A 21,839-nucleotide genomic window follows, 5' to 3' on the forward strand; every position below is an offset into this window, starting at 1 on the left:
CAGGCCAGCCTGAAAACGGCCCTCAGCCCCTCACCCAGACTGGCCAGGCACCCCAGTGGGGACCCCCACCCTAAAGGGGTGCAAGCAGCCTGCAAACAGCCATCAGCCCCTCACCCAGGCTGGCCAGGCACCCAAGCGGGACCCCCACCCTGATCCGGGACACCCTTCAGGGCAAACCAGCTGGCCCCCACCCGTGCACCAGGCCTCTATCCTATATAGTAAAAGGGTAATATGCAAACTGACCCTAACAGCAGAAAGACTGGGAATGACTGGTCACTATGACACACACTGACCACCAGGGGGCAGACGCTCAATGCAGGAGCTGCCCTCTGGTGGTCAGTGCGCTCTCACAGGGGGGAGCTCTGCTCAGCCACAAGCCAGGCTGATGGCTGCCAGTATAGCAGTGGTGGTGGGAGCCTCTCCTGCCTCCTCAGCAAGGTCTGACTGCAGCTTAGGTCTGCTCCCCGCTGGCAAGTGGACATCCCCCAAGGGCTGCCGCGCTGCCAGAGGGATGTCTCACTGCCAGCTTAGGCCCAATCCCCCGGGGAGCAGGCCTAAGCCAGCAAGTGGTCACCCCTGAGGGGTCCCAGACTGCAAGAGGGCACAGACTGGGCTGAGAGACCCCTTACCCCCAAGTGCACAAATTTTTGTGCACCAGGCCTCTAGTTGTTTATAATTCTGAAGGATAGAAAACAACTTAAATCGATAGGAGAGTAATTAAGGAACTATAGTATAGCCACACAATGGAAAACCTAGGCAGCTGTAAACAATGCAGAAGTGCTCTATGCATTGCTAAGGAACAAGTTCCTAGATATAATAAGTGCAGAGCAGAGCACTATATGTAGAATAGTATACCTCCTGAACATAAACAAGCCAGGGAGGAGAACGGATATGGATATTTGCTTTTCTATGCACAAAGAAATTCTAGAGGATAGGTAATAATCTAATAATAGGATTTCTGCCCTGACCGGTTTGGCTCAGTGGATAGAGCAGTGGACTGAAGGGTCCCAGGTTCGATTCCGGTCAAGGGCATGTACCTTGGTTGTGGGCACATCCCCAGTAGGGAGTGTGCAGGAGGCAGATTAATCAATGTTTCTCTCTCATTGATGTTTCTAACTCTCTATCCCTCTCCCTTCCTTTCTGTAAAAAAAAATCAATAAAATATATTTAAAAAATATATATAATTTCCTATACAGGGCCAGGACTGAATAGAAAATTGTTTTTAAATGTAAACCATATAACTTTATTACTTAATAAAAATTAAATTTTAAAAGCCAATATAGCCCTCACTGGTTGTCGGCCTGTAGACGGAAGGGTCCCAGGTTCGATTCCGGTCAGGGCACATGCCTGGGTTTCGGGCTCAATCCCCAGAAGGGGGCATGCAAGAGGCAGCCAATCAATGATTCTATTTCATCATTGATGTTTCTCTCTCTCTCTCCCCCCCCCCTCCTCTCTGAAATCAATAATATTTTTTTTTAAAAGCCAGTATAGTTTCTTATTTCCTGCAGCATCCATTCACTCATTTGCTTACTTATTCATTTAACAAATCTTTATGGAATCAAGCCCCCACTTTTCCCCACTATAGTACTTTTTTCCTCTTTGTTAGCTGACACTCACTGAGCCTGAATAATCTTTTCACCTCCCATTTATTTTCTTAAAATATATTTTTATTGATTTCAGAGAGGAAGGGAGAGGGAAGAGGGGGATAGAAATACCAATGATGAGAGAGAATCATTGATTGGCTGCCTCCTGTATGCTTCCTACTGGGGATTAAGCCTGCAACCTGAGTATGTGCCCTTGACTGGAATCAAACCCGGGACCCTTTAGTCTGCAGGCCGACTCTCTATCCACTGAGCCAAGCCAGCGAGGGCTCCCATTTCTTTGATGATCCCTCCCCAGTTGCTGAACTGAACTCTATGCCCTAAATCTATGGCCCCAAACTGATGGCTCTTCTCAAACTATTCCAAAAAATTCAAGAGTAGGGAAAGATGCCAAGCTCATTTTAGGAGGCCAGCATTACCCTGATTCCAAAACTAGACAAAGAGATTACCAAAAAAAAAATTATAGCCCAATATCCCCGATGAACATAGATACTAAAATCCTCAACAAAATGTTAGCAAACTGAATTCAGCAATACATTAAAAAGATCATATAGCATGATCAAGTGGGATTTATTCCTGGGATGCCAGGTTGGTTCAATATCTACAAATCAATTAATGTGATATACCACATAAACAAAATGAAGGACAAAAATCATGATATCAATAGATGCATAAAAAGCATTTGATAAATCCCAGCATTCACTTACGATAAACCTCTCAGTAAAGAGGGAATAGAGGAAACATACCACAACATAATAAAGGTCATACATGACAAAACCACAGCTAACATCATACTCAATGGAAAAAATTTAAAAGCATTTTCAGGAACAAGACAAGGATGTCCATTTTCAGCACTCTTATTCAACATAGTACTGGAAGTCCTAGCCACAGCAATCAGACAAGAAAAAGAAATAAAAGTTATCCAAATTGGAAAAAAAGAAACTGTCACTATTTGTAGATGACATACTAACTATAGAGAAACAATTATAACTGATAAATAAATTCAGTAAAGTAGCAGGATGCAAAATTAATATTCAGAGATTGGCTGCTCTTATTTTATTTTATCCTCACCCAAGGATATTTTTCCATTGATTTTTAGAGAGAGTGGAAGGGAGGGGGAGATACAGAGAGAGAGAGACACATTGATTGGTTGCTCCCGCATGTGCCCTGATCAGGGCCAGGATGGAGCCTGCAACCAAGGTATGTGCCCTTGACTGGAATCGAACCCAGTACCCTTCAATCTGCAGGCTGATGCTCTATCCACTGAGCCAAACTGGCTAGGGCTGGTTGCACTTTTATATAACTAGAGGCCTGGTGCTCAAATTTGTGCATGGGTGGGGTCCCACCGGCCTGCCCCATTGGGGTTAATTGGGGGCAGGGGCGAGGGTGGTTGGCCGGCAGGCCCCGCCCTCATCAGGGTTGGGGGACATATCAGGGAGCAGGGCCGGCTGGGGGAGGGGCCTGGAGAAGACCCAATGAGCTGGAGCTGAGCATGGGCCCCAGGCTTCCTGGGGAGGATGGCCTCAGCAAGGAAACAGAAACCACCAGAAGGCTCTGCAAACAGGCCCTGAGCTCCCTTTGGCCAGGCGGACTCAGAGCTGGTGTCTCTGTGTGCACATTAGACACAGCCTGGCACTCACCTTTGTCTGTTGGTCAAACCTATTGCATGGAAAAACGTGTTCCCCTTCTTCTCTTTGGGCCCTTACAACAAATACAGGCCAATTGTAAGGCGCGGGCCCCAGTGGCAGAGCCAGGCCCCACAATCACCTGGAATTTAGGCCTAAAACAACTGTGTAGCAATCTCCATTAACAGAACACACTGTTTTAGAGTCTTAATTCTCCCCTAAAATGTGCCCAGCTGCTCCTCTTTAGCTGGGATAGACTGAACTAAGGAACCAAAGACCGAGTTTCCTTTGAGGTGGGATCCACCGGGAGCCGGCTGGTGGCAAGGCCCCTCACAGGAGGCTGCCTTCCCCCCAAGCTCGGTGTGCTCTGAGCCTGTCTGTTTCTGATGGTGCCGGGTCCTGGGCTGCTGGTCAGGTGGCAGGTCCACGGAGGTTCTCTCTGCCACCTTCGTGGCCTCCCGAGCAGTACCCTCTGGCCCGGCGCACCAAGCGGCTGTCACTAGAGCTGGGACTCGGAGAGTGAAGGAGATGGTCCACGCTGAGAGGGACCTGCAGGTGGCCATGCTGCACCTGCTACCCTGCTTCTCAGTCTCGCTCATGTGGATCAGGTCAAAGCCCGCTGCCTGAGACTGGCGCCACGTGGGGAGGGTCACAGCGGGGAGAGGAATGCCCTGACCTGCCAGCCTTGGTGACGATCATCTCGGTGCCCAGCTGATTGAATTCATCCCACAGAGCCTTCATCTCAAGCTGCACAATCACACTGGCCATCTTCGTGTTCTTCTTTACCAGGGCCTTGCTGGGAGCCTCGCAACTGGCCCTTGGGCCCTCAGGCTCTGCAGCAGCACTGGTGGCAGCCCCTGCGGCCGGCACATCATAGCGACTGGTCGTTCCAGTCATTCTGCTATAATGGTTGCTGGGATTTTATTATACAGACTAGAGGCTCAGTGCACAAAAATTCGTGCACTTGGGGGGGGGTCCCTCAGCCTGGCCTGCACCCTCTCGCATTTCAGGACCCCTCAAAGGATGTCCACCTGCCAGCTTAGGCTTGCTCCCCGGGGGATCAAGCCTAAGCTGGCAGTCAGACATCCCTTTGGCCTAAGCCACAGTTGGATATCCTTAGCACTGTCGCAGAGGCGGGAGAGGCTCCCGCCAATTCCGCAGCACTCGCTTGTAGCCATCAGCCCGGCTTGTGACTGAGAGGAACTCCCCTGTGGGAGTGCACTGATCACCAGGGGGCAGCTCCTGCATTGAGAGTCTGCGCCCTGGTGGTCAGTGCGCATCACAGCAACCGGCCGTTCCACTGTTATGGTCAATTTTCATATTACCCTTTTATTATATAGGATAGCAAACTATCAGAGAGAAAAATTACGAAAACAATCCTATTTACAAACCTACATAAAAAAATAAAATACCACCCTAGCCTATTTGGCTCACTGGATAGAGTGTCGGCCTGGGGACTGAAGGGTCCCAAGTTCGATTCCGGTCAAGGGCATGTACCTTGGTTGCAGGCACATCGCCAGTAGGGGGTGTGCAGGAGGCAGCTGATCGATGTTTCTAACTCTCTATCCCTTTTCCTTCCTCTCTGTAAAAAATCAATAAAATATATTTTTAAAAATTTAAAAAAATAAATAAAATACCTAGGAATAAATTTAACCTATACTTGGAAAATTATAAAACATTGAAGAAAGAAATTGAAGAAGATACTAATAAATTAAAGCATATACAGTACTCATGGATAGAAATGATTAGCATTGTTAAAATGCCCTTACTGCCCTGGCTGGTGAGCAACAGCCTGCACACTGAACGGTCACAGGTTCGATTCCCAGTCAAGGGCACATACCTGGGTTGCAGGTTTGATTCCTGGCCCCGGTTGGGGTGTGTGCAGGAGGCAACCAATCAATGTGTCTGTCTCACATGGATCTTTCTCTCTCTCTCCCTCAGCCATCTCTCTTCCTCAAATATTTAAACAAGCATCAGTAAAAGGAGATAAAGCAAAATAAAACAATACAAATATTGGCTACTCTTGACTTAGACTAAAGCAAAGAACAAAAACCAACAAACAACAACAATCTTCAGGGGGGTAGGGGAGGCTGCGGAAAGTCAATTGGGGAAGAAAAAAAAATGTTCAAAGAAATGAAAGGTAAGACATTATACCTGACACTAGGAACCACAAAGCATCATAAGAGATGTTGAGCCCTAACTGGTTTGGCTCAGTGGAATAAAAATACCAATGGCATTTTTCACAGAACTAGAACAAATAATCGTAAATTTTATATGGAACCACAAAAGACCCCAAATAGCCACAACAATGTTCAGAAAGAACAACAGCCCTAGCCGGTTTGGCTCGGTGGATAGAGCGTCAGCCTTCGGACTGAAGGGTCCCAGGTTCGATTCCGGTCAAGGGCATGTACCTTGGTTGCAGGCACATCCCCAGTAGGAGGTGTGCAGGAGGCAGCTGATCGATGTTTCTCTCTCATCAATGTTTCTAACTCTCTCTCTCCCTTCCCCTCTGTAAAAAATCAATAAAATATATTTTTTTTTAAAAAAAAAAAAAGAAAGAACAGCAAAGTTGGAGGTATCATGCCACCTGATATCAAACTATACTACAATGCCATAGCAATCCAAACAGCATGGTTCTGGCATAAAAAGACACATAGATCAATGGAACAGAATAGATGCCCAGAAATAAACTCATGCCTATATGGTCAATTAATCCATGAAAAAGGAGGTAAGCATATAAATAGGGCAAATACAGTCTCTTCAATAAATGGTTTTGGAAAAACTGGACAGATAAATGCAAAAGAAATTAAATTAGACCACTTTTTCACACCATATACAAGAATAAACTCAAAATGAATTAAAGACTTAAATGTAAAACCTGACACCATAAAACTCCTAGAAGAAAACATAGGCAGTAAATTCTTTGACATTGCTCTTAATAATATTTTTTTCTGATATATCTCCTTAGACAAGGGAATCAAAAGAAAAAAATGAACAAATGAGACTACATCAAACTAAAATTTTTTTGCACAGCAAAGGATGCCATCACTAAAATGAAAAGACAGCCTACCAAATAGGAGAAGATATTCACCAAGGATACATCCAATAAAGGGTTACATCCAAATATATAAAGAGCTCATACAATTTAACACCAAGAAAATTTAAAAAGGGGCAGAAGACCTGAATAGACACTTCTCCAAAGAGGACATATAGATGGCCAGTAAACACATGAAAAGATGCTAAACACCACTAATCACCAGAGAAATGCAAATGAAAACCACTATAAGATTTTACCTCACATCTGTCAGAATGGCTATCTTCAATAAACCAAAAAACAAGTATTGGCGAGAATGTGAAGAAAAGGGAACCATTGTAGACTGTCGGTGGGATTGTAAATTGGTGTAGCCACTATGGAAAACATCATGGAGATTCCTCAAAAAATTACCCAGAAACGAAACAAAACAAAAATAATAAAAAATAACTACTTTATGACCCAGCAGTTCCACTTCTGGATATTTATCCAAAGAAATCCAAAATACTAATTCAAAAATATATGTACCCTTATGTTTATTGCAGCTTAGTTAAATGGCCCAAGATGTGAAGCAATCTAAGTGTCCATCAATAGACTATGGGATAAAGAAGTGATACATGGCCCTTGTGGAGTAGCTCAGTTGGTTGGAGCATTGGCCTGATACACCAAGGTTATGGGTTTGACCCCCCAGTCAGGGCACATACAAGAAACAACCAATGATGCATGGATGGGTGAAACAACAAATGGATCTCTTCTCTCTTCTCCCTTCTCCCTTCTCCCCCCTTCTCCCTTCTCCCCCCTTCTCCCTTCTCCCTTCTCTCTCTCTCTCTCTCTCTCTCTCTCCCTCCCTCCCTCCCTCCCTCCCTCAAATAAATAAAATGAGTGGTACATATACAGAGTGGAATATTGCTTAGCTATCAAAAAGAATGAAATCTTCCCACTTGCGACAACATGGATGGACCTAGTGAGTATTATGCTAAGTGAAATAAGTCAGACAGAGAAAGACAAATACCATATGATTCACTTATATGTAGAATTTTTAAAAATTAACAAATAAAACAGAATCATAGATACAAAGAGCAAACTGATAATTACTTGCCAATAAGCTACTTGTCAGTTACTTACTTGAGTTTGGGGGCCTGGGTGATAAAGGTGAAGGGATCAAGAAGTACTAATTGGCAGTTACAAAACAATCATGGGGATGTAAAGTACAGCATATGTAATATAGCCAATAACATTGTAATAATTATTTATACCACCAAGTGGGTACTAGGCTTATCCAGGGAATCATTTTGTAAATTATATGGATGTCTGACCACTATGCTATACATCTGAAATATAATATTGAATGTCAACTAATTGAAAAAGAAAAAATAGTCCCTTGTCCTCCATTTTTAGAATGCCTCATGGACATTCATGTAGGTGAAAACAGGTTATCTGAATACAAAACCTAAATTCATTTTATATATGAACACAAACTTATACGTCCAGTTTTAATCCTGACTCTTCCAGAAAGATAGCACCTGTACAAGGAAGGAAGATTGGAACTTTACCAAGATTGTTTGGAACTTTACCAAGAATTATTAGTCATTTTGGCAAAGCATGACACAGATGGCCACACTTGAATTTGAATCACCAACACAACTCATCTGTGACAGTCTGCATTTGTAGCTGCTGTATTCAAGAAATCCTATATGTAGGTGAAAACATATGACTAATTCAGTATGACCACTTCACTAAACCTTAGGGCAAAGCCCTGCCCAAGCATTTACATATTGAGATAGAAATTTTAAAAACAAATGTGATACAGAAAAGTGTACAAATCCTAAGTGTTAGCTCAATGAATTTTCACAAAATGAACACACTCACATGATCAGTACCCAGATCAAGAAACCAAAACCTTTCTAGTATCCTAGGTTCTCCTCATGTGCCTTCCAGTCACTACCCTTCCCAAGGATAACAACTAGTCCAATTTCTAATGTTATCGTTTTGCCTCTTTTTTGAACATAATGCAAATTGAATCATAAGGGGTGTGTGTGTGTGTACACACATTCTTTTGTGTCTGGCTCATTTTGCTTCTTAAAATTCATTCATATTGTTACCTGTAGTTGCAGTTTTTATTCTAAGATATGTATAATATACTATTGGATACACATTTTTAAATAAACTACTTTATTTGTCCTTTAAATCATAGTAAGATCTATATTGTTATTCTTTTTAAAAAATTATTTTAGAGAGGGAGGAAGGTGGAGAAAGAGAGAGAGAGAGGAGAGACACATCCCTGGACCTCCCAGGGCACAGGATGATGCTCCAACCAATTGAGCCATATTGGCCAGGGCAAGAGTTATATTGATTTCTTAAAAGTAGGATTGTAGATGGTTATTTCACTATTCATTTTTTTTCATAATAGTAAAAGTAGCATTCAAAATATTTATTCTAAAAAGCATGCATTAGTTCTGATAGGTTGATGGCCAAATTACATGTATTTGAAGCCTCCTGAATTTTGCCCTCTGAACCTTTGCATGGTTATGATGACCTATGTAGCCACCCCCCACTTTTGACCTCCTTTCCTTCAATTATCAGATGATTCTTCACTTTCTCTGGGAAGTCTTCTCCTCTAGCTCCGCTTATGTGCTCTTTTGTGAAGCCAAATATAAGTTGAGTTTAACATTTATCTCACTACACACTCATTTCTCTCTGAAAACAAGGACTCTCGCTTGTCTTGTCCACCATAATATTTTGCCTGTCACATTATTGAAGTTCAACAAATGTGTTGAACAAAAAATGGACGCCTCAGCGCATATTTAGAGCCTTCTCGACCACCTGGAGCCTTTGCCATCTCACATGTAGCTCTCTTTCTCTGCACAAAAGGTCACAGCTGTGCATCCGTTTTGTGTGTGTCATGGACCTCCCTGCCCCAGCACTGCCACTCTAGCCCTGAGTACCACTGTCCCTCTGCCTTCCCAGCCTATAATATTAGACACAGTCACTTCCAGAAAACTCCGCCTGGACTTGTTTTCTGAGTGTTGTCTAGAGTTGGCCTCCACTTGAAACCATACACGTCAGGAATTGCCTTTAGGCAACATGGCATTTGTCCAGCTCAACTTCTTCCTCTCCAGTCAAGCCAGCTGTCTTCACAGGCACCTTCTGCACTCACTTTTTATTCTTTCTCAGGTATGATAGAACATCCGAATGCCTTCAAGGAATATGTCTTTAAGGACTGTATTCCTCTTTCAAAAATGGCTTACTGCTTAAAGCTCTTCATAGCAATTGTGGTAGGAACTTTCAAGATTCAGATATTCCGTTTGATTTAATGCTGAAACACTAGTATTTTTGTTGGTAATGGTGTAAGTCTAGGTCCAGTCAGAAGAGAGAGAACCTATATAGTAATTCCAAAAAGGACAAGTTTAATACAAAGAATTATCAGTTATAATAGGTAATTAGAGAAATGAGGGATTGGGTTGTGTATTTGTTTCTTAGGGCTGCTATAACAAATTACCACAGGTTGGGTGGCGGCTTAAGACAACACGAATTTATTTGCTTGCTGTTCTGGAGACTAGAAATCTGAAATCGATGCATCAGCTGGTCATGCTCCTTCCGAGATCCTGGCTAGAATCCTCCCTTGCCTATTTCTACTTCTGCTGGTTGCTGGCAATCTCTGGCAGTCCTTGGGTTGTAGATGCATCATTCAAATCTCTGTTTCTGTTGCCACATGGCATTCTTTCCATATGTCTCTGTGCTTGTCTTCACATGGCATTCTACTTTCTACATGTCTGTGTCCAAATTTCTTCTTCTAAGAACACCAGTCACTGGAATAGGGCTCACCCTAAACCATATAACCTCATAGAATACATCTGAAAAGTTCAGCTTTATTTACAATTAAGGTCACAGTCACAGGAACTGGGGGGTTAGAAACATATCTTTTGGGGTACACAATTCTGCCCACTACAGATAGTAAGAAGTAAAGAGAATTCTAAAGAATACAGTAATATCATATATAGGAGCAGCCACTACCCCTCCTGCTGAGATATAGCACCAAGAAAAAGCCTCTACCTGGGCTTCCCTAGGGCTGAGATCCAGGTCTTTTTTTTAATCCTCACCAGAGGATATGTTTTGTTTTGGTTTTTTATTTCTCTTTAGAGAGAGGAAGGGGGAGAGAAACATCGACTGGTTGCCTCCCATACACACCCTGACTGGGGATTGAACCCACAACCTGGATATGTGCCCTGAATAGGAATCGAACCTGCAACTTTAGTGTACAGGATGATGCTCCAGCCAACTAAGCCACCTGGCCAGGGCAGAGATCCAGAACTTTTTGGAGAGAAGATAGAAATCACGGAAGTGCTACTCCAGTGTAACTTGCTGGAAATCTTCCCTCTAGGGCAGGGGTAGGGAACCTTTTTTTTTTTTTTTTGCCAAGGGCCATTTGGATATTTATAACATCATTCTCGGGCCATACAAAATTATCAATTTAAAAATTAGCCTGCTGCAAGAAATAAAACAAAGATTAGCCTGCTATATTTGGTTAAACATTTAACTAACTCACCCCTAATGCCTTGGCAGGGCCAGACCAAATGATTTCCCGGGCATATACGGCCCGTGGGCTGGATGTTCCCCACCCTGCTCTAGGGTGTCAAGGAAAGCTGTTAATGGAAAGGTGTCTCACCAGAGGCACCCACCACAAAAGTGTCCAAGGGGAATACCAGGGGGAGCTGCTAGCCATTGCGTGCTGTTGGCCACTACGCCCTGCAGGAGCCTGGGACTGGAGACGCTGCCTGCACTGCAGAAGCTGGGGGCTGGGGAACCCACTTGCACTGCAGGACCCTGCCAATAGGGCTCACTGGAACCAGGAAGCAAAACCCTTTCTTCCTGCAATGTCTCCCTAGCTGACAAAACTTATTTCAGCTAGCAAAGAAAAAAGTATTTAAAGGGCCCAGATCCATTTTTCACAGAGCAGGCAAAAAGAATACATTCAGAGCTGAGAGATAATAAATTGATAACCGGCACAGTGACATATCACTGTTTCAGATAAGCAGCTCCCTTCACCCTTCTTGACTTTTTCTCCAATCCTTCAAACCTTCTCCCCTTCCCCGACATCCTCACTTTACCAGTTCCTCCAAACTTGATCCTGGCCTATCACGTTCCCCCCGCCCCCCCCCCCATAAAAATGAAGACAAAGATGGAACTGGTGGTGGGCTCTCTCAACTGGGGAAGAGAGAGCGTTAGACCATGGGTAGTACTAGCTTTTTCAGATAAATTCTAACAATTCGAAGTAGCTGACAATTCGAAGTAGCTGACCAGAGTGGAAGAGCCCCCAAAGGTGGGTCTTAAAAGCTCCTCAGGCCATAGCAGGTTTGGCTCAGTGGATAGAGCATTGGCCTGTGGGTCCCGGGTTCGATTCCGGTCAAGGGCACATGCCTGGGTTTCGGGCTCCATCCCCATTAGGGAGTGTGCTGGAGGCAGCCGATCTATGATTCTCTCATCATTGATGTTTCTATCTCTCTCCCCCTCTCCCTTCCTCTCTGAAATCAATAAAAATATATTTAAAAAAATAAAAGCTCATCAGCAGAGGAATTAAATTGGGCAGGAATGTGCTGACACCTGGCAGGCTGAGTACTTGAGGATGGAGAGGGCTGAAGCTGAGGTAATCAGCAGAGCCAATGGCACTTTTGTATATAGGGATATAAACGCCAAACTCTTGGGGACAGGTGAGAGAAGTTAGCTTGAAATGCAGGCACACAGGGCAGGGGTCCAGTGGGAAACAAAGGCAGGTGAAACATAGGCAGGGGCAGACACGGCAGTGTGAGCAGCCTAATCACAAAAGCCAATCAAGCAGAACTAATAACATTTTTCTGGACTCCAAGTGGGAGGCATAGGAATCTAGGGAGGGTCTGCAACAATAAGGTGAACTGACTTATAAGAACAGGGAAAGTTCAGGTCAGTTGCTGGGCAAGAACAATTGAGGGAATCAATCAGGTGATTACATGGGTAGATATAGAACAGACTTGTAGCAAATATATACCCCTAGACTAGGCTTTCACGGGCAGCCCATTATTGGGCCCCCCTCCTCGTGCGGGGAGTCTGAACCTGCTTGTAATTTCCACTCTTGCTTAAATCTTCTGGTCCATGGAGCTCATTCTTGGGAGTGGTGAGACAGGACCCTGGGGGAAAAAAACCTTGGCTCACCATTCTGGTTATCACTTATCTATCCCCAGGACATAGCAGATAGGAGGCATTGACATTTTGTTGCATGGTTGATGCAAACAAGGGCAGCAACCCAAATTCATCTCAACACCCTAAAGCAGTGGTTCTCAACCTTCTGGCCCTTTAAAAAACAGTTCCTCAAGTTGTGACCCAACCATAAAATTATTTTCGTTGCTACTTCATAACTGTAATGTTGCTACTGTTATGAATCGTAATGTAAATATCTGATATGCAAGATGGTCTTAGGCGACCCCTGTGAAAGGGTCGTTTGACCGCCAAAGGGGTCGCAACCCACAGGTTGAGAACCTCTGCCTAAAGCCACATCCTAACCAGCCCACCCTGGCTGATCTGGAGATCAGGCTACAGCAGTGATGGCAAACCTTTTGAGCTCGGCGTGCCAGCATTTTGAAAAACCCTAACTTAACTCTGGTGCCGTGTCACATATAGAAATTTTTCGGTATTTGCAACTATAGTAAAACAAAGACTTATATATATTTTTAAACATATTTTATTGATTTTTTACAGAGAGGAAGAGAGGGATAGAGAGTTAGAAACATCAATGAGAGAGAAACATCGATCAGCTGCCTCCTGCACACCTCCTACTGGGAATGTGCCCGCAACTAAGGTACATGCCCTTGACCGGAATCGAACCTGGAACCCTCGAGTCTGCAGGTCCACGCTCTATCCACTGAGCCAAACCGGTCAGGGCAAGACTTATATTTTTGATATTTATTTTATATATTTAAATGCCATTTAACAAAGAAAAATCAACCAAAAAAATGAGTTCGAGTGTCACCTCTGACACGCGTGTCATAGGTTCGCCATCACTGGGCTAGAGGTTTCTGCAGAGAAAGATACTTAGCAGAGCAGCTGGCTTGGGAGGACAAGGCATAGGACACTCTGAGAGGAAGAATAGGTGGTTTTTATCATCCTCTTTTTACCTGTAGCCTGAGACTTAACTTATTTATTAGGCACACTGAGATGTGTCTTCTCACTTGATCTTGATCTTCCAAGTCTATTTTGAGATAAGGCATGGCAGGGTTTATTGTTCTCATTATACTGAAGCCAGGGAAGTTAAGCAGGTGGGAAACCAGTCTAAAGGGGCCCAGAGTTTCTGAAGAATGATACACTGAAGTGCCGACAGCCAATATTCAGCCACATCGCCTGGCTTGCTGGAGACTGTGTGGGGCCTCTGGCCACACTGTAGAGCAGTGGTTCTCAACCTTGGCTGCACATTAGAATCACCTGGGAATCTTTTTAAAATCCTGATTTCTGGGCCTCATCTTCCTCATCCACTGCCGTAGAGTGTGTACACAGGTGATGGGTAAGATAGGAGTTTTTGAAATGCTAGTCACAAAGAGGGCCCAAATAAGATCTTGAAGCTATGAAGGCTGGTAGTTGCGGGCCTGGGCTGGGAGCCAAGACACCAGAGTCTACTTTAGACTTCAATTTGATGAACTCCAGCACCCCAGTTAGGGTTGTAGGGCTGTGCTCTACCTACCAGCTTTCTCAGTCCCAGGCCCTTTCTTTAAGACTACCTCCTTTGCCCTTGGCATTGAGTTCTTCAGGAGATCTAGAGAATGAAAACTCAGACCTGGCAACTTTTCTTGCCTTGAGGCCTGGGAAGTACATACCTATGTGTTTAAGCAATTAAGTGAGAGAGAAGGATCTCCGAGCATCACCAGACCGCCAAGGAACATCCTCGGGTACTATGCAGCCAGTCTCCATCCAGGGCGAGAGAACACTTCTAGCTGAAAGAGCTGCCGCCTACTTCTACCAGAAGCCTTATCATGGAATTCCAGAGGGCCCAGCAGGCCATTAGAGAGTCGCCATAGTCCTGGAAGAGCTATTGACGAGTCCTTGATTATAGAGTTGGAGAGCTTTCACTTTCCACACCAACTCTTGCTAATTCTGCTCTTTCTGTATCATCTTTTGTGCAATTACTTTTATCATTTAATCCCATAAGAGAGAATCCTGCTGAGCTGGGGAGGCACCTCAGGGCAAGAAAGCCTAGGCTTCAGGCTCTCTTGTATAAAGAAAATCAGGCCGGGTAGCTCGGTTGGTGAGGGCCTCCTCCCCGTACATCAACCTCGCAGTTTGATCTCTGGTTAGGGCACATACAAGCAGCAACCAATGAATGCAAAACTAAATGGAACAACAACAACAAAATAGGTGTTTCTCTCTCTCTTAAAAAATCGATTTTAAAAAATGTACTGGTTTAGACAAGGGAGTCCTGGGAAGGAGAACTAGTGGAGGCACTGGCTTTGGTTAGGCAGTGAGAACGCCTTCACAATGCAAGGGCCAGGACTTACCCACTTCCTCCCCATCACCGGGCCCGCTCCCGATAAAGGTTCTAGGGTGCAGCCGCTCCAAGCAGCGGGATTACCACCCTGATCCCTTACTACTAAGAGCCATGTGCACGCCTCCGCGGCCGGGCCCCTTTTGAAAGAGAGCTCACGGAAGCCTGGTCCTTAGAGGAAAGAGGCCAGACCCCTCCGCGCACGCCGAATAGGTCACTGGTCTCCTGCAATGACGCCCCTGTCCGGAGCCCTCTGCGCGGGCCGCAGAAACCCCTTTTCCTGAGAGGTGCACAACACTCGGGTAAATTAAGCTCAACGCCCCCAGTCTCCTCCCCACTTTGGCTCAGCTCGGTCTCTCCAGGACCCCGCCGAACAACGGAGCCGGAAGGGGCGCCCGTCCTCGTCTCCGGCCCGCACCACCCACTCCAACCTCTTCCCAGCGCCGTGGGAACCTGGTTGAGGAACCCAGGATGGTACCAAACCGGCCTCGACGAGCCTCTCTAGGAAACTGGGAATTTCACCTATCGTTCGCACTCAGTTCACATTGATTGGCCTAACAGCGAAAGGACCGGAAGATGCCCTCAAAAAACGTGGCGGCCAGCTAGCTTCGCGACGGTTGTCTCACTGTCTCAAGAAACCTGGCATCGGCTTCCGCCACCGCCTGGCCCTCAGAAGGTGACGCCACGCGGCTCACTCTGGTTCCTCGAGAACAACGAGATCTGCCCTCGAACACAAAAGCTGTGCTGCCACGTTTGGCTGCGCACCCCGGGAGGCGATGGCTTTCAGGTGGCTTCACGGGGTTGCTCGCCACCCAGCAAGGCGCGGGCCGGCGATTGGGCACTGCCCGGGGCTCCGCGAAGAAGGCCCTCGGCGATTGGGCGGCACTGGGTTAGGCTAGTTTTAAAGGAGCCGCAGGTGGGAGCCGTCGAAGACCCGGGTTCGGCGGGAGGCGGCGGTAAGCAGTGAGCGGGGGAGGGCACCGAGCGGCTGCAGAAAGGGCGGGAGGAGGGAGGGAAGGAAACTTTTGAACCCTCTGGTCCCGGGCTGGGGAGAGAGCTGGGCGGGGACCCGGGGAGCGGGGAAGGGGAGGGAGGGGGTCTGTGGGCGGGACCTCCGGGATTGGAGTGGAGGGGCATCTGCTGGACAGCGGGTCCCCGGGGATCCTCACAGAGTTGGCGATGCTCAAGTTCGGGCCGCCCTGGAGTGGAGCTTTGCTGAGCCGAAGCTCCCGGGGAGAGGACCCTCCCGCGGCGTCTGATTGGAGGAAACGCGCTGGAGGATTCCTTCCGCTCGGATCCAGTGGAGGGATCTGGTGGGAGGGGAAGCGTCGGTGTGTGGGAATATTGCTTCGGAGTCCTCGGCCACTCGCTGGCTGTGGCTGGGGATCGGGCGGAAACCGATCCGCTCCGGACAGGATCCCAGCCGACCCCGGGGTGGAATGGAGGTGGGGGCCGTTCTCGGGGCAGAATCTACGGGGACAAAGGCCCCAGGAGGCTCGGGCCGTGGGAGAGCCGGGGCCGCTACAATCCAGGTTCTGGCGGCAAGTGCCTCGCAGCGATCCTTTGACTGCGGCGGCGGCGGCAGTGGGAAGACAGACGCTCCGGACGGCCGACTGGGGGCGCTTTTTCGCGCCCCAAGTCTCCAGCCCCGTCGGCTACCGAGAACTGCTTACTACCATGAAGGGCGGAGCCCCAGGGAAAGGGCTGGCCCTCACTCCCCGTTCCCCCGCTCCCCACCTCCCACCCCAGGCTGCAGCCTGGGATCCCCCAGGGACTCCCCGGAGCCGCCGCTTCCCCCATGGACTTGCCCGGGGACTCCAGGTGAGAGCGAACCCTGCCAGCGTGCCTTGAGCTCGGGAAACGGGGAGCCTGGTGACCGTACAGGGGAAACCACGAAGCCAACGACAGGCTCAGCGGCTGTCCTCCGCTTCTCTCGTCCTCAGCCCCCCTGGCCAGCCGCGCCTGTGCCGCCAGCCCCTGACTCGAGCATCATGGGGAGCCAGAAGCCCGAAACGGCCGAGGCTACAGCTCCCCGTGGTCCCTTCACCCTTGGAAAAGGCCTCTCGGCGGGTCCTAGCCGTGGTGCTGGAAGATGTCATGGCTGCCCATATGGTGAGCCCCTTGAAAGGAGAGGCTCCCTTCTCCCCCGGGTCCCTTCTCAGTACAATCAGGCCAGCTCACCAGTGAGGATGATTGAGGCACGAACACCTCTTTCTCACACTCATTGCTCAGGCAGCCTCCCTAATGCTAGAGTGTGCTTGGCTCTCTAACTCCAACCTCAAGACGGGCAGGGTCTCCAGTGCCCATTCCCCACCGCCAGCCAACCCCGTTGGGCCGGAACCACCTCCCTACAACTCTAAGAGTGATAAACCCTCCTGCTTTCTTCCCAGCCCAACTTCTAGGCAAACCTTAGGCAGCAGACTGCGATCATTTGCTCCACTGCACAGAGGAAAACTGAGGTCCCAAACAGGGCAGTCACTCGCCCAAGATCACTCTCTTTTTTTCATTTCTTTAAACAGCTTGGGTGAGATTACCTAGATCCCACACCAGCAGAACACTAATATTTGGGCCCAATTCCGTTTAACTCACCTCTTTGGAGATCTTGAGTGAATATTAGCCACAACTTCTGTCAACTTTGTGGCATAGGACACTGCCAGGCACAGGGAGGCCCTGTCCAGTTCAACCTCATTCCATCACCTTGCTCTTTGTGTGTGTGTGTTTTTTTAATCCTCACCTGAGGATATTTTTCCATTGGTTTTTTTTTAAGAGAGAGAGAGAGAAAGACAGAGAAATATTGATGTGAAACACATTGATTGGTTGCCTCCTGCACAAGCCCCAACCAGGGCCTGGGCTGGGGAGAAGCCTACAACCAAGGTAGGTGCCCTTGACCGAAATCAAACCCAGGACCCTCTGGTCCGCAGGCCGACGCTCTTATCCACTGAGCCAAACTGGCTAGGGCCATCACCTTGCTCTTGACACCTCCTCTCTTAGGTCCCCCTGGTGCCCCAAGAGGAGACCTCCACCCCACCACACCACAGCAACCATTGGGATTCTGTTCACCACCAGCTGCCTGCCTCGCCACCCCAACAGGCTACGTGGTCATCGCAGGCCAGGTGAGCAAGGCAGGATAGGGGTGAGCTGGTAACATAGCTGAACCCCTCTGATCTTTGTGGTCCCTTTCTAGGCCTGCCTATCCACTGCACTTATGCCGAGAGCCCTTGAGCCGCATCAACCGGCCTTCTCCCACCCTGAGGTGTCCATCAAAGACAACCTCTGGCCCAGAAGAAGACCCTTCACAAGCGGCACCCCAGCCTACTCTGGTGGTGATGCTAGAAGACATTGTCAGTCCCAGACCCCCAGCTGAGGTATGGGAACTTCCGGTAAGGATGTCAGGGGTGCAGCTGGGGCAGGCACTCCAGTGAGGGTAGAAGACAGGAGAGTTGTCGGGGGTAGATTTTGCTCAGAGAAGAGAGGACAGCATTTTAGGTGGAAGATACTGCTTGAGCAAAGACCAAATGAAAAAGTCTTTTTTTAAAAATATATTTTATTGATTTTTTACAGAGAGGAAGGGAGAGGGATAGAGAGTTAGAAACATCGATGAGAGAAGCATCAATCAGCTGCCTCCTGCACACCCCCTACTGGGGATGTGCCTGCAACCAAGGTACATGCCCTTGACCGGAATCGAACCTGGGACCCTTAAGTCCCCAGGCTGACGCTCTATCCAGTGAGCCAAACCAGCTAGGGCTGAAAAAGTCTTTAGTGTAACCCAGGCAGGCATGTGGAGGCTGAGAGAGTTGGGATGTGGGAAGCTAAGGAGGCTTCCCTGCCTCCCCACCAACATCCCATGTTTATATCCAGGACTTGGCGGACAAGACTCCCAACTTCATCGTCCCAGCGAGAAGGTGAGAGGGCTGGGGAAGGAATTATTAAGATACCCAGACAACAACCATTATACAGGCAGCCAGAACTAGGGCATTAGCATTTTCTTGTTCGGTAGTTCCATGTAGCACCTTCAGTAGCCTTAAGGGACAGGGGAGGTGCTGGCTAGGTGGGATCTGGATCTGGGAGCTTCCCTAGCCTTGACCTTGCCCCTTCACCCCAGAGCTGAGTCCATGATGATGAGTCACCAGACAAAGCCTCCGTCCAGGGACCTGGAACCCCCCTTCCAGCCATCTGCCTTGCCTGCAGACCCTCTGGAGAACCCATCACCAAGTAAGGACTGAGACAGGGATGAGGTGTGGGGCTCTGGAAAACCCTAGCTGAGCTCAGTGTCCGATGCAGAGGGGCTTCACCCCCTCCCAGGGCAGAGCTTGGTATGTGAAGAAGGGATTTTGACCTCAGAGGCCTGTTGTCCAACTCCTAAATGTAGGGGTTTTTTTAGGAATAGGCTTCCTCTGTGGGCAGTTTAGTGTTTGGGGAGGAGCTGATGTTACTAAACTGGGGTTTAGACACCTGCAGCTGAGGAATGCCCACCTGTGACCCTCTCCTTTCCTCAGCCCCAGATCCGGTTCTGGAAGCCCCATCGACCCCACCGCCGTCCAGCCTTTTACGCCCTCGCCTCAGTCCCTGGGGCTTGGCTCCCCTCTTCCGTTCTGTCCGCTCCAAGCTAGAGAGCTTTGCAGACATCTTCCTCACACCCATCAAAGCCCCACAGCCCCCACCCCCCTCACCCCCCATGAAGTTGGAGTTGAAGATTGCCATCTCAGAGGCTGAGCAGTCCAGGGCTGCTGAGGATACTGCCTTTGTCAGTCCCCGCCCCCGCCAGTGGCGAGCCCAAGCCCACAATCCCCCAGCATCTCCTCCTAAGCCATCTCTGGGCCGAAGCCACTCCTGCCCTGACCTGGGGCCTCCTGGCTCAGATACCTGCAGCTGGCCCCCTGCTCCACACCACCCAAGCCGGCCACGGCCTCGACGGCACACTGTGGGTGGTGGGGAGATGGCTGGAGCCCCGCCACCCCCTCGACCCTGTCTCCGGAAAGAGGTCTTCCCTCTTGGAGGAGTGGGAGGCTCTCCTCCCCTCGGCACATCTTGTTCGTCCTCTGCATCCACTTCCTCCTTCTCTGAACCTGCAGAACCCAGGTAGTGCTCTCAATCAGCCCTTCAATCCCCGGCCACCGCCTGGGCCTGGCCTCCTGCCCTGGTGTCCCATGGGCAGGAGATGGGGATACTGCTATGAATATTTTTTGTCCCTGAGCCTTCATCTTCTCTGTAGGTTGGGCTCGACCAAGGGCAAGGAGCCACGGGCCTCAGAGGACCAAGTGCTTTCTGGCCCCGAGACCAAGGTAGGTGTACAGATGAGGGGGAGGAGCTAAGTGGGAGCCTGTGCCCATACTGCACTCTTACCCTCTGCCCCATTTTTGCAGACCATGGGAAAGGTTTCTCGATTTAGAATACGCAGGACACTGGCCCGTCCTCAACTAAACCTTACACCAATGGGGCTGCCTCGACCAATCAGGTGAATGCTTATTGTATGTGGAGCTGCCTTGGCCAGACAGATGTTGACTCACATTCCCTTAAGTGTGGCTTTGTCTCCTCTCGGGGAGCACAGTCCAGTCTGGTGATTTGTGCTTAGAACTGTCTGTCTGCCTCAGGCAGTTCTGGCATCTGACATGTCCCGGAAACTGAAATACAGACCAGGCCCTGCTTCTCCCGTCTCCAGGCGCCACTGGTCCCAGGTTTTTCAGTGGCCTCTGCTCTTTGCTCGCAGGTTGAACAAGAAGGAGTTCAGCTTGGAAGAAATTTACACCAACAAGAATTATCAGTCACCTACAACCAGGAGGTGAGAAACGGTGAAGGCTTGGGGGTGATAGAGGGAAGGCTCGAACCAGAGGCGTGCTGGTAACTAGCACCTCTCCCTGCCTGGTCCAGGACATTTGAGACCATCTTTGAGGAACCCCGGGTGCGCAATGGGACTCTGATATTGACCAGCTCGAGGAAGCTGCGGCGGGCTATGGAGTTTCGGGACAGCAGCCTTCCTCGATCCCGGCGGCCGTCTCGTGGGGTCCGAGCTGCTGCTGGCAGGACCCTTACTCCCAACTTGGCCCCCGGCCCAGATGTGGGACCCCTGTTGCAGCAGCGGCTGGAGGAGCTGGATGCCTTGCTCCTGGAAGAGGAGGAAGTGGATTAGGGAGCAGCCCCATCCGACCTAGGAGCTCCATCTGTTTATCTGTACATCCATCCTGGAGGGAAGGGAAGCCTCTAAGACCATTTTATTTTTTTTTCCTCTGTATTTCTAGTAAAGTTTTTGGTATGTTTCTGATTGCTTTGTATGTTCCAAGTTGAGTTTGAAATTGATTGGCACTATTGGCATGATTGGCACTACTTTGGCCCTCAAAGACTGGGAAATGGGGAAGGTGTCAGGGAAGGCAATGAGGGTTCCACACAGGGAGGGGGTGGGGAACGGTCGCTGGAGATGCTTGATTTACTGGCGAGTATTCCTGTGTGGAGGAACACTTCTGAACCTGCTCCAGAAGACACTGTGATCAGGGGCCCTGTCAGGGTTATTCCAATTCACTTACAGCAAAGAGGAGACTGCAAGTCCCATAGGGGACCCAGGCCTGCATCGAGATGGCCCTGAATTCCTCTTAACATGCAGGCCGCCCCTGCTGCTGGTTCAAAAGCTACGAGTAATCAACTGAAGCAGCACCAACAGCACACTGTCAGCGGTGCTTGATGTGCAGCAACCCCGTGTGGGGTTTGTACCCATTTCATACGAGGGTAAGCAGGTGGAGTGGATCTGGAGTGGATCAGTGCCGTGTAAACATACAGAGTAACCAGCCAACCAGAGGCAAAACAGCAGCGGCCAAGAGCACAGGCCAGACCCAGGGCTAGGCCGAGTACAAGTCCTCGCTAGGAAACTAAGTATTGGTGGCCAGTCCCCTCTCCCTCTGTAAAATGGGGCTCCTAAGAGTATCTTCCTACAAAAATTCTTACTACCGCGCGAGTCGATACGTGAGGAAGTGCCCGGCCCAGCAGAGCAAGGGGTTTCTTTTCGTCCGCGCGCAGACCACAGGCCCGCACCTTCCCGCGGAACCGAGAGGACAGGCGACGCGGTCTCCTCCCTGCGCGTCCGGCGGTCG

General features: G+C 48.7%; 1 protein-coding gene across 4 annotated transcripts; it reads left to right on the forward strand.

The window, feature by feature from the left end:
* The first annotated feature begins 14,968 nt into the window (after positions 1-14,968).
* PRR14 (proline rich 14) lies at positions 14,969-21,019 on the forward strand. 4 transcript variants are annotated; one of them, XM_014529805.1, is made up of 12 exons: positions 14,969-15,716; positions 16,510-16,581; positions 16,704-16,872; positions 17,752-17,873; positions 17,945-18,140; positions 18,619-18,662; positions 18,863-18,972; positions 19,257-19,839; positions 19,973-20,042; positions 20,124-20,215; positions 20,468-20,539; positions 20,629-21,019. In XM_014529805.1, exons 2-12 carry the CDS (start codon positions 16,559-16,561, stop codon positions 20,885-20,887), a joined length of 1,740 nt encoding a protein of 579 aa, XP_014385291.1. In that variant the 5' UTR covers positions 14,969-15,716; positions 16,510-16,558; the 3' UTR covers positions 20,888-21,019. The 4 variants fall into 4 exon arrangements, with proteins under 4 accessions (XP_014385291.1, XP_005882102.2, XP_014385293.1 ...); XM_005882040.2 differs by having other exon boundaries at positions 14,970-15,716; positions 17,945-18,125; XM_014529807.1 differs by lacking the exon at positions 16,510-16,581 and having other exon boundaries at positions 14,973-15,716.
* The last annotated feature ends 820 nt before the right edge of the window (positions 21,020-21,839 follow it).

This window comes from Myotis brandtii, unplaced genomic scaffold, assembly GCF_000412655.1.
Source record: "Myotis brandtii unplaced genomic scaffold, ASM41265v1 scaffold698, whole genome shotgun sequence".
NCBI classification, from domain to species: domain Eukaryota; kingdom Metazoa; phylum Chordata; class Mammalia; order Chiroptera; family Vespertilionidae; genus Myotis; species Myotis brandtii.